The sequence below is a fragment of the Pundamilia nyererei genome, unplaced genomic scaffold (assembly GCF_000239375.1).
Source record: "Pundamilia nyererei isolate P.nyererei 1_Seehausen unplaced genomic scaffold, PunNye1.0 scaffold00094, whole genome shotgun sequence".
Lineage (NCBI taxonomy): Eukaryota > Metazoa > Chordata > Actinopteri > Cichliformes > Cichlidae > Pundamilia > Pundamilia nyererei.
Window position 1 is genome coordinate 1,409,054 of NW_005187495.1, and position 12,167 is coordinate 1,421,220.

The window sequence follows — 12,167 nt, forward strand, 5'->3', positions numbered from 1 at the left end:
AGCAACACATTAACAAGAGAATTCTGAGTAAAACCAAAGTTACTTTCCCTAGTAACTAGTTACTCTGAAAGTAACGAGTAACTTGAAGTAACTGAGTTACTTTTGATAGAAGTAACTGAGTTACTTTTGATAGAAGTAACTAGTAATGTAACTAAGTTACTAATTTAAAGTAACTTACCCAACACTGTTCATATTACATGTATTTACATTTTAATTTATGTTTGCATGTTTCAATAAATTGTTGCACTTATTTCCCATTTTTCTAGCGAACAAATAAGACTTTTGCACTTTATGCACTTTACATGTTCGCTTCACTATAAAATAGTACAACAACAATAAAAATAATTATAGGTCAAAATTTTACATTCATAATTCTAGGAGTATTCAGAAAAATATATCCCAGTTTGAAAAGTAAAGCACTGTTTTACAGGCAAATGCTCTCATACATGACAGTATTAATAGTAATTTGACACTTTGTACGTGGCATTTGGCATCGCTGACAGTGGTGAAGGTGAAAATTAGGTGTCTGAGCCCTCCACAGGGTCCCCAAACACATTTGTTCAAAAGCTAGAAAGGTTAGAAACAGCTCCAGATTAATCTATATATATGGTCTATACTGGTTTATGGTTATGTTACTCCTTATCAACACTGCTGCTGGGTGAAATTTGTTGATCTGAAAGTGCTGTGTATGATGTAAATAACTACCTGTAGCTTGAAGAAAGGAATGTGCGATGTCACAGTCACATCAAGAGTATCCACAGGTAGTTCAGGCAAATTAATGTTAGCCTAGAAATATGAAGGAGACAAAATGGCATTATTTGTTCCAGTGAACACAGAGGCTACCCCATCTCTCTCTCTCTCTGTGGGGCATGTAGGAAATGAAAGATTTAATCAAAGTACGGGAAAGTGAGCGTCCTCATTGATTTCCACAGTTTGATCAAGGACGTCTTTCACAGGAAATAATGGATGAAAATTGTTTCGAGTGCAGGACACTAGCTAGCGCCCACTTGTCAGTGGTTTCTTGTCTTTTGGGTGTCATCTCCCAGTTAGGTTGAAAGGTAAACTGATTCGAAATAAATTACCACGCACTTTTTGCTAATGATTACATTAATTTACACAACACTGGACAAGAACAGTTCAAAATCTGTGTTAAGTCTTTATTTTCCACTACCAGTTGTGCACGGTACTCACCAGGGGGTCATCTTCATTAGAGAAAAAGGGGGATGAAGATGGAAAGACTTTGTCTGCAGACACTTTTAGGTCACATGTCTTCTCTTTATCAGCTAAAGCAAACGTGAGGAGGTAACATGTAAAAAAAGAATAAATAAAAGTTAATTTCTCCAGACTTGTTGCAATTTTCAGTGTTCACATTCAGAACTCTGTTCCAGACACTTGCATATGTGTTATGAGCCTCATAATCATTTCATTTTTTCCTCAAGGAATAAATTCAATAAAGCGTGCCTTACTGCCATCGGATAATGAGATTATTTCTGAATGAGGAGATCATAGGATAATGAAAACCTTTCTGTGCCAAGGGCAGGTTCTTCATACTGTCTGCCAGTTTCTTCAAAGAAGCCAGTCTCCGGTTCATGCGACGTCGAATCACAACCTGGAAGGGAGAGACGAGGGTGGTGCAGGGTGCTACTGCTTTGCTAAAGCTTCTCACTCACACTTGTGATTTCAGGAGACATGTCAGACAGAGATTTCAGGTTCACTCCAATTCTAATTATTTTTTGACATTTGAGCCCTTTGGTTTTTCTCTTATTCAATAATGAGCCCTGGAGGGGGAGCATTGGGAAGAGGACAAAGAAGGAGCAGTGGGTACATTGGAGGAGATAATTATTTGACTCCCTGCTGAATTTGTAAGTATCAACACTTCCAACGAATGAACCTGATTTTGGTAGTTTCATTTTAATGGGGAGTGACAGAATATCAACAAAAGTCCAGAAAAAACACATTAAAAGTCAGAAATTGAATTAAATGTCAATGAGTGAAATAAGTATTTGAGCCCCTACAGTCGTGGCCAAAGGTTTTCAGAATGACACAAATATTGGTTTTGAGAAAGTTTCCTGCTTCAGTTTTTATGATGGCAATTTGCATATACTCCAGAATGTTATGAAGAGTGATCAGATGAATTGCAAAGTCCTTCCCTGCCATGAAAAGGAACTTAATCCCATAAAACCCATTTCCACTGCATTTCATCGCTGCCATAAAAGGACCTGCTGAGATCATTTCAATAATCTTCTCGTTAACACAGGTGAAAATGTTGGCGAGAACAAGGCTGGAGATTATTATGTCGTGGTGATTGAGTTAGAATAGCAGACTGGAATCGTTAAAATGAAGGTGATGCTTGAAATCATTGTTCTTCCTGTTAACCATGGTTACCTGCAAGAAAAGACGTGCAGCCATCATTGCGCTGCATAAAAAGGGCTTCACAGGCAAGGATGTTGTTGCTACTAAGATTTCAGCTATATCAACCATTTATCGGATCATCAAGATAGAGGTTCAATTGCTGTGAAGAAGGCATCAGGGTGCTCAAGAGAGTCCAGAAAGGGCCAGAACGGTCTCCTAAAGATGATTCAGTTGTGGGATCGAAGCTTGCTCAAGAATGGCAGCATGCAGGTTTGAGTGCATCTGCAAACACAGTGAGGTGAAGACTTTTGGAAGATGACCAGGGTTCAAGAAGGGCAGCAAAGAAGCCACTTCTTTCCCAAAAAAATATTAGGGACAGACTGATATTGTGCAAAAGGTACAGTGAGTGGACTGCTAAGGACCGGGGTAAAGTCATTTTCTCTGATGAAGCCCCTTTCCGATTGTTTGGGGCATTTGGAAAAAGGATTGTCCGGAGAAGAAAAGGTGAGCGCTACCATCAGTCCTGTCTCATGCCAACAGCATCCTCAGACCATTCATGTGGGGTGCTGCTGCTAATCCAAAAGAGTGGACTCAATCACAATTTTGCCAAAGAACACAGCCATGAATAAAGAATGGCACCAAAACATCCTCCAACAGCAGCTTCTTTCAACCATCCAAGAACATTTTGTTGAAGAACAGCATGACGGAGCACCATGCCATAAGGTCAAAGTGAAGACTTGGGGAACAAAACATTGAAATGTTGGGTCCAGGGCCAGGAAACTCCCCAGGCCTTAATCAGATTGAGAACTTGTGGTCAATCCTCAAGAGGCAGGTGGACAAACAAAAACCCTCTAATTGTGACAAACTCCAAGCACTGATTATGAAAGAATGGGTTGCCATCAGTCAGGATTTGGCCCAGAAACTGAACGATGGCCCTTGGATTGTTCTTCCAGCATGACGACCCAAAACATACCACCAAGTCAGCATAGCAGTAGCTAAAGAAGAACATCAAGGTCATAGAGTGGACAATACTACATTTCTTTACTTTTACTGTGACGCACCTCACACAGGAAAACTGACTATACTGTAAAGAAGATACATTTGAGCTACACATAGCTAAACAAAAGGGACAGGCGCTGGTGTAACAGCCCTCCCCTGAGGGATGTGTATGTGAACGATGCATTGAGCAAATGCTCATGGATGTGTGTACTTGCTCATGTACCTCAGAGACTTTGCAGTATATGGATGACTGTACCTTGTGAGCTGCCTGCTGGAACAGTCTGAGAACTCTTCGTCTCAGTTCCCACTGAAAAGTGGTGTAAAACTGGAAAGCCGGGACTCCCTCAGGGGCCTGGAACAGGTTAGAAACACATTCATTGTTAAATCTCACTTGCTCGTGTTCGACAGTTAACTGCACATTTAGTGTACATGAAAAAAGCATAAAGTTTAATTTTATTAGGCCTCTGCTAGGAGTATTTAAATGACAAAAGAAAGTGGAATACTAATAAGTCAATATTAGATTGGATTAAACTGGAAATGAGCTATGAGCAACTGATTCTTTTTTTTCTTTTGTGTGTGAAACTGCTCTTGTACAAAGAATAAAAGATCTTCTGGCACTTGGTAGAAGCATATCCACACATTCACTAACACAGAATATACTTAGTATTAATTAAAGATCATCATGCAGCAGTTTTTCAATTCAGCGACTTAAGCTTCAGAATTTTCTGTGGAGGCACATTGTGCTGCCTGAGACTTTACTGAGTCGTGTTGAAAAAGTTCCAGAAGTTCACCCACATAAGGTAGAGCAGGTCAGCTACTAACCGGAAGGTTGGTGGTTCGATCCCAGGCTCCACCAGTCTCCATGCTAAATATCCTTGGCCAAGATACTAACCCCATGTTGCTCTACGATATGTTCATCGGAGTGTGAGTGTGAATGTTAGACAGTAAGCACTAAACAGTTTAGAAAAAGTGCTTGAGTGAATGGGTGTGATTGGGTGAATGAATTAGTTGTGTAAAGTGGTTTGAGTGCTCAGAGTAAAAAGCGCTATAAAAGAACCAGTCCATTTACCATTTACCATAAGGAAAAACCATGCCGGCGCCTTTTCCCATCAAGGTGAGCTCCTTGTGGGGATCTTAGCAAAAAAAAGTGCTTGCTCATAAGGGGTCATATGATTGTTGGCTTTTTCTCTGTATCTATGAAGCGCCTTGAGGCGACTTTTGTTGTGATTTGGCGATATATAAATAAAATTGAATTGAATTGAATTGAAAAAAACAAAGTTAACGACATACCTGTCCTACTTCACAAAGCACTCGTCTTGAAAACATTTTAGGTGGTCCAGCAGCAAAGGTTTCTTCTTGCCCTACAGCTCCCCTTTTCACCTATAAAACAGTCAATTAGTGTACAGTAAAAGATCGTATGAATCCAGCCCCCTCCCCAAACAATTTGATGCCATTTCAAATATAAATAAAATACATAATGCAATCATTTGCAAATCATTCACAAATTCTTTTGTTTTCTTTTGTGTTCACAGCAACACTTTAAGTGGTTCGGAAAATAAAAGAAAAACTGGTCCAGTTTTGGAAACTTCCTTTGTGCTCTTTGGAGTATTTCATAAAACTCCAAATGTTTAGTGGAAGCTCTGGACAGCAATCGGGCCAATTTTGAACTCGGATGTGAAAAATTTGGCTTGGTTTTTCTGAAACAAGCAGGGGCTTAATTCACTACGACACGACGTTGATGGCAGCATAGGTTAATGCTGCATGGTCCTCTTAACCCAGCTAACTTGGCGCATGTGAAAAACAAATTTCAAAAGAACTGCAATTTGGCTGTGTCCATCCTAAACGAGGTGGGAAGTCCAGTGAAGTTGGCAGAGTTTGAGTTTGTATTCGTGAACTGTGTTCACTGTCAGTGCTCTTCAGAGGTGCTCCTCTTCAGAATCATGTCTATTTATAATGCTGCCTCAAGGCATGTAGATTAAAGCCATTTAATACTGGTTAATGATATTATGTAGCGTAGATGACAAAATTAAAAAAAAAATCTATGCAATCTCAGTACAACTTTGCACTGAGACATTATTCCTAATTTTTGCACTATTTGATCACACCCACTCTGTTACAGTGGTGAAAGATCCGGCCTCTCTGAGATGCTCAGTGAACAGCTGTGAATAAGGCTTTAAATGATTTGCAATTTGACTGGAATAAAAAGGAATAAAAATATATTTTATCTATTTTTGGAAAGCTGTGGCAGTGATAGCTGTTGCAGGGCCACTGGAAAACAAACATTCCAACATCTATATCCTCTGTAAGGAAAACTTGGAACCTCTTTGGCTAAAGAGGAAAAAAAGGTTGATGGCTTAATTCTCAGAATCGTAAACTTAACCATCACAGCCTGGCTGAGGAAAAAATAACGTTGCAAAAATTAATGTTGCAAAGCTATAAAACTACATAACTCTGAAGCAAATAGACAAACAGATTTCTTTGGCCTCCAGTCAAGACTCCACAGAGGGCCAACATTAGATGATGACAGGTGGCAGTATAATAAAAACAACAGAGTTCCCATAAAATCACAAAGTGTGGTGATACAAGGCTGTAAAACAGAAAGAGTATGGCAGAGGACACTTTGTGTGTTTGTGTGCGTGTGTGTATTTGCATTATAAAGTGTGCAGGTGGAAAGGAGATGGGGAGGAAGTGCTGTTAAGTGTCTGTGAGAGATCTGATAACTATTCAAACAACCTTTCTGAGGACATAGAGAGACTCATATTTCAAAACTGACATTAGTTTGGCTGACTCTGCACTATTTCCATGGCGACTTAATAAAAATCAATCATACAGTCAAGAGGGTTTTTGTAAAGGGTCAAAACCCCACTGTGGATCCAATAATTCTACATCTGAATAAGGTACTGTGAACGGTATGAATATGGAACGCACTGATGAGCTATCAGCACATTTGAGTATGTCTCCAAGGTCTTACATGAAAACAGAAAAAATGTGTTCTACTAAAACCAATACCTTGACCAAGAAGAGAGGACTTGGTGAATCAAAATTACCCTGCAAGATAGTACTGTCCAACTAGGACTCATTTCCATCCTCCTAAGGTCTGTGTCCTCCTGTGTCCTGCGTATTTTTTTCTTTCAATATGTTATTATATTCACTATGTATGATAGGAATTACATGTACATGCTGGTGTGTTGGTGTGATGAAAAGAGCTTGGCTTTATTATGGGGATATCTGAAAATCTATATGCACCACTATGTAGTTCACCGCTTACAGCCTCCCATGAATTATGTACCACCATCATCAAGCCCATGGGGCAAAGACTCAGTAGCTTCTATGATCCTGTGAGTTGGGCTCCCATCAGTTATTTCAGCAAGAAATATTTTTCATGCATTAAAACTCCATTTAATGGAAGGTCAAACTTTTATCAGTAAGGGCTGTAGATATAAAGAACTTTCCAGTTTACACGGTGTATATAAAGTTAAGAAATCAAAGATGGTCAGATAAGGAATGATTAAATACACTTTCTGAATTCTTTATAAAGTTTTTTTTTAATCTTCCCTTTCGAATGCAGACACAGCAAACTGTCACCATCTCCAACACCTCTCAGAAAACACAGGAAAAGAACTCAAACAACTCAGGGCCTACACTTTTATGTCTTCTTCTGTTCAACATTTTTCTGATTCACTTTTTGTTTATGGTTGGTCAAGATGTCCATAATTCTCAGGAAACATTACGCAACAGCCTAATACAAGACTCTTTGTTTACATTTCTCCCCCCACAAATTTCTCATGTCTCAGAATAACAAAGTATAGTACCCACACATTGTTGTGGGGCCCCCCAAATGTGACAGTTTAGTCTAGCAAAGGGACATGTAAGTGTCAGACTTTGACCTCTTGTCCATCAACACAGTGTTGATGGCTTTACACCTGGTGCCGCTGTACCCTGATACCTTTTTAGAACTTTTTAGAGGTTATTTCCACTGTGTTGGTGGAAAATGTGTATTAGCCAAGCCCTCTGGTTTCAATGAGTATCAATGAGCACAGTGTTTCTTTACATCCACACGAGCTGAAATAACTTACCATATATTCATGCTGAGCAATCTCTCTCTCCTCCAGTATCTGTCTTGTTGCATGCTCTGACATGGGGTCCATACCCAGATGGACTTGCCTGAGTCAAAGGGGGTGCATAAAGTAAACACATCTATTAAACATTCAGTAACTTTGGTTGAGTTTTATATTTAATCAAACCTACCATTTGAGGTGATTTGTTTGCTCCTCCTTCATGTCTTGTTGAACCTTTTTCATGAACAGGGCTTCTTTTATCTGCTTATTTTGCCGTGCTATCATGCTGCCAGAGGACATGGCTGAAGTGAAGGTTGCACAAACAGAAAAGAGACATGCATGCATGTAATTCAACAAAAACTGAACAGAGGTGATTGATTTGATATGGCAACAATGTTGACATGCATATCAGCGTCAAGAGTAAAAACACTCGGTTGCATCTACCTTGCTTCAAGTCTTTAGAGCTGAGTTTATTAGAGTCTTTGATCAGCATCTTTGCCACCCCTGCAGGAGTACAGACATCTACTGGCAATTTAAACTTCACATTAGTTGGATCCCTGATTGCCTATAGGACAGGAAAAAGAGTAGTTAAGAAAAGTCATAAAGTCAAGATGCCATCCCAGAAAATCAGCTGATCTTAATCCCATCTGATGCCCTTCTAAACATCCTAACTCTGCAAACCACTTTGCAACCCACCTCCAACCCATGTGTTTCCTATTCAAGCTCTGTCTGTCTTATCATATTTGCTCTTATTGATGCCTAGTGTGTCTATGCTAGGGTCTTGCTACTACTTGCTACTGTTTTCCCAGCAGAGTTCCCAAAACAGAGGTACTGCAGATACAGTTTTACAGAAAATATAATTTTTATGTAAAAAAAACTATTAAAATATTTCATTGCTTTTGAGTCAGGGAAATTAACCTGTCGAAATATAACTAAACAGGATTATGAAAGTTTAGTGAGTTAATCAGTCAGACCATCGGTTGGCCATACCTTTGACTTGTCAGCCTCCTTATTTGCCCTGTATTTGGATTTACTTCGAGGAAGCACTAGGGTAGAAGGTGAGGCTCCTTTGTGTTTCACAGTCACTGCACTTTCATAACTGAACTTTTTCTCCAGTTCACTAACAGAAAGATGGAAGGGAAAAAAGTGAAAAAATGTATATATATTAGTATACCAAAACTTATTCAATACTTGCTAATTAGCTCACTGCTAAAGTAAGCACAACTTACATTTTTGTAATAATCTCACACTAAAAGGCCACCCCTAGTAAAAGAGAACGATTTCAAATTAAGCAGAAAATGAGCTGTGTTTAACACAGTAATGGTGTTATTGTTGAAATAATTAGCTGAAATAGTGAAAAATTTTCATATCATTTTTTGAAATAATTAACCCCTTAGCAGTCCTACAAATTTACAATTAGTCCCCTAAACCATCCAATGTACCGTGGGCGGTACGTCCGACTGCTAACAGGTTAACAAAACAAAAAACATGGGAAAGTGTTGAAATAGTAACGAATTGACTAAAACTGAAACTGTTTAAAACAGTGGATAAATGGTTAGCTAAAAGCAATCTATAAACTGCTAAAATGGCTAATTAGTGGATAGAAAAGCAAACTTTGCAAACCTAGCCCCCAAGTAGTGGATGAAACATTGAAGTTGTTGTTTGGATCATTTCTAAACAGATGGGTTTCAATCAGAAGAAGCTAGCTGTCAAGGTATCCCTTTACGAATGTTCCAGAAATAGTTATTTCAGCAGAGTAGGAATGGCTCTAGACTCTGAGTATTTATCAAATGATATATGAACAGAGAGAGAATACACGGTGTCAGGGTAGCTGGGAGTCGGGGCCTAATAATTACAATTAAAAACAGTTAATTCAAAATGGCTATTAATTTAGCAATGCAGTCCAAGACAGAGAACTAGCCAACTACAGCTTTAAATCACAGTTGAGTTGACTCTGCAACCTTCGGCTAAAAAGGAGTTAACAAGAGTTGAACATTCGGTCACAAAGAAGCACTAGATTTATTACCAAGCATCACATCAGACTGATGACGTTCTGCAACACAGAAGCAAAATCACTCAAGTCACTGTTTGTATTATGAGCAGCCTCTATGTCAGAGAAGTCAGGCAGAGAACACAGTAACAAGCACATGTCAGACATTGGTTCGAGCTGGATAAACATTGGCTCTAGCATATATTCCTTAATCTTTCCATTGCATATCTATCATCTTTTATTTGGTTCCACCGTGAGGAACAACAAACAGAGGGAGAGTGTTTTATATGCTAAACATCCATTGGGAGCTGTATCCATCCTTATATCACTGCAGCAGCTACCAAGCTATTTTCATGAATTATTAACTTTTGGCCAAGATAACACCAGACAGTGCAGGGGATGGAGTCAGGAGCTACTGCTGTGTGATGGATAGCACCCTCTTTCTCATGGGAACCAAATTAATATCAGCTGAAAAACCTCTGATCTGCACATGTGCCCATTTTCTCTGAACCCAGTTAGTTATTGTCCCCAGATATTTTGGGGGATGTTTTCACTCCCATGTGGTTCAGCGGTAAACTTACTCCCACAAGCTGAGAACTGTTTTTTACCATAAAACAGCAAACTTCACCAAGCTATCATTCAGGATGCCGGATGCTCGTGAAAACAATAAAGCACTGGTGGAAAGACTTAAATTTGTTGCATAGTGTACATTGATAGCATAAATGAGATCCCGGTGTTTTTGAATTTGAGGTTGTACTTAGGCTGAGGATCACAGCTGTTATGAGCAAAAGCACATGATAGGACAGTAAGACAGCAACTGAGAGTAATAGAGTAAAACATAACTGTGAAAGGAACAAAACACCAACAGCTAAGTAAAACTGACATTTTGATTAGTCAAACTGTTCATCTGTAAAAACATTCTAACACAACACTGTATTTCTACTCAGTTGTGAAATTTTACCTGAGAGCTATGTGCGGTGCACAGCTCCCAGTGATGGTACACAGGTAAGGCTTGGTGTTGAACTGTGAAATGACCAGCTGAAAGGTGATTTGAGAAGTCTCAAACTGGAGTGGACAAAAGGTCACAGTTATCTTTGCCTCACCTTTGGCTGGTATCACACCTGGAAGAGGGAGAAAACAAATATTAATAATGGAGCTATGTGTTTGGCTAACCTAGGTCAGTGATTTACAACCACAGGTGACTGCATTAAGGCTTTCTACTGCAGAAAGCCAGCTACATAACATTAGACAGGTCTTACAAACAAAATAAGTGAACTTAACACTTGCACTTGTTGATTTTTTAGCTAAGAGCACTGGACAGTTAAATTATTTTTTTTAAGTGTTTCCATAGCTTCTGAATAAATAGTTAAAATTTGAATCTTCTTCTTTCAGCTTCTTCTCAGGGCTCGCCATAGCAGATCATCTGCCTCCATCTCACCGTGTCCTCGCGTTCTTCTTCGCTACGTCCATGATCTTCTCTGTGGTCTTCCTCTTTTCCTCCTGCTTTGTTGTTCCATGTTCAGTATCTTTTGTCCACTATCCACACATGTCCAAACCATCTGAGCCTTGCCTCTCCAACTGTGTCTCCAAAAAACGCTCAACCTTAGCTGTCCCTCTCATGCTCTCATTTCTTTTCCTGTCCAGTCTGGTCACTCCCAGTGAAAATCTTTCATGAAACATCTTTAACTCTGCCACCTCCAGTTCACCCTCTTGCCTTTTTCTCAGTGCTACCTTCTCTAAATCATACATCACAGCAGGTCTCACAACCAACTTGTAAATCTCTCCTCTTACTCTTGCTGTTAATAACCCCCAATATGTGTCTCCACCCACTCCACCAAGCCTGCACTCTCTTCTTTATCTCTCTTGTGCGCTTGCTTGGATGACTGACCCCAGATATTTAAACTAGTCTACATTCACTATACCTCTGATCTCTGCAGGTTCACTGTTACACCTGTCTCCATCTCATTCCCACACATCTAGACTGTCTCGCTTCTAATGACTTTCATTCCTCTTCTCTCCAGAGCATACCTCGATCTCTCCAGGTTCTCTTCCACCTGCTCCCTTCTCTCACTAAAGATCAGAATGTTGTCTGCAAACATATTAGTTCATGAAGACTCCTGCCTGACCTCATCTGTCAGTCTGTCCATCACTACTGCAAACAAGAAGGAGCTCAGAGCTGATCCCTGATTTAATCCCACCTTGAGCCCAAATAGGGTGTAATGTGTTACAAAGGTTCTTCAGTTATCTGCCCACCAGATGGATAGAAAGAAAAAAAAACAATCAAACAAACATGCATTTTCTCTTCCTACGCACTTGCACTACAATCAGCTGATTTCAGTTCGTGTGCCGGAGGAGGAAAATAATGACGTCGTCTCCAGCGTGGATATGGGCATTACTTTTCTATTGGACAAAAGGACAGGTGCGAGATTTCTTTATATAGCTCCAAATCACAATATTAGTTACTTCAAGATGACAAGGCAAAACCCCGACAATCAAAGACTCCCTATGAGCAAGCACTTGATGAGAGTGGGAAGGAAAATAACCCTTTTAACAGGAAGAAACCTCTAGCAGAATCAGGCTCACGGAGGGGCAGCATTCTGGTGGGGGGTGAGGGGAAAAAAAAGAGCATAGGGAGACAGGACAAAACACAGACTAAGGGAGAGTGATGGCTAAAATTTAGTGACGTGCTGCAGTGGTATATAAACACGTGGGATGTCAAAGGAGGTGAGTGGAAAATAAATGCTCAGTTCATCACACGAAGTCCCACA

At 39.7% G+C, this 12,167-nt stretch overlaps 1 protein-coding gene across 1 annotated transcript in view; it reads right to left on the reverse strand.

The window, feature by feature from the left end:
- cfap221 (cilia and flagella associated protein 221) overlaps positions 1–12,167 on the reverse strand; it is a 29,855-nt gene that overhangs the window by 11,447 nt on the left and 6,241 nt on the right. Inside the window, exons 8-17 of the mRNA XM_005739844.1 lie at positions 10,361–10,520; positions 8,400–8,529; positions 7,854–7,974; positions 7,600–7,711; positions 7,428–7,515; positions 4,642–4,731; positions 3,608–3,703; positions 1,522–1,609; positions 1,192–1,283; positions 706–786 (exon numbers count right to left, since the gene is read on the reverse strand). Of these exons, the coding sequence (XP_005739901.1) occupies positions 706–786; positions 1,192–1,283; positions 1,522–1,609; positions 3,608–3,703; positions 4,642–4,731; positions 7,428–7,515; positions 7,600–7,711; positions 7,854–7,974; positions 8,400–8,529; positions 10,361–10,520 (1,058 nt within the window). The remainder of the gene's footprint in view (positions 1–705; positions 787–1,191; positions 1,284–1,521; positions 1,610–3,607; positions 3,704–4,641; positions 4,732–7,427; positions 7,516–7,599; positions 7,712–7,853; positions 7,975–8,399; positions 8,530–10,360; positions 10,521–12,167) is intronic.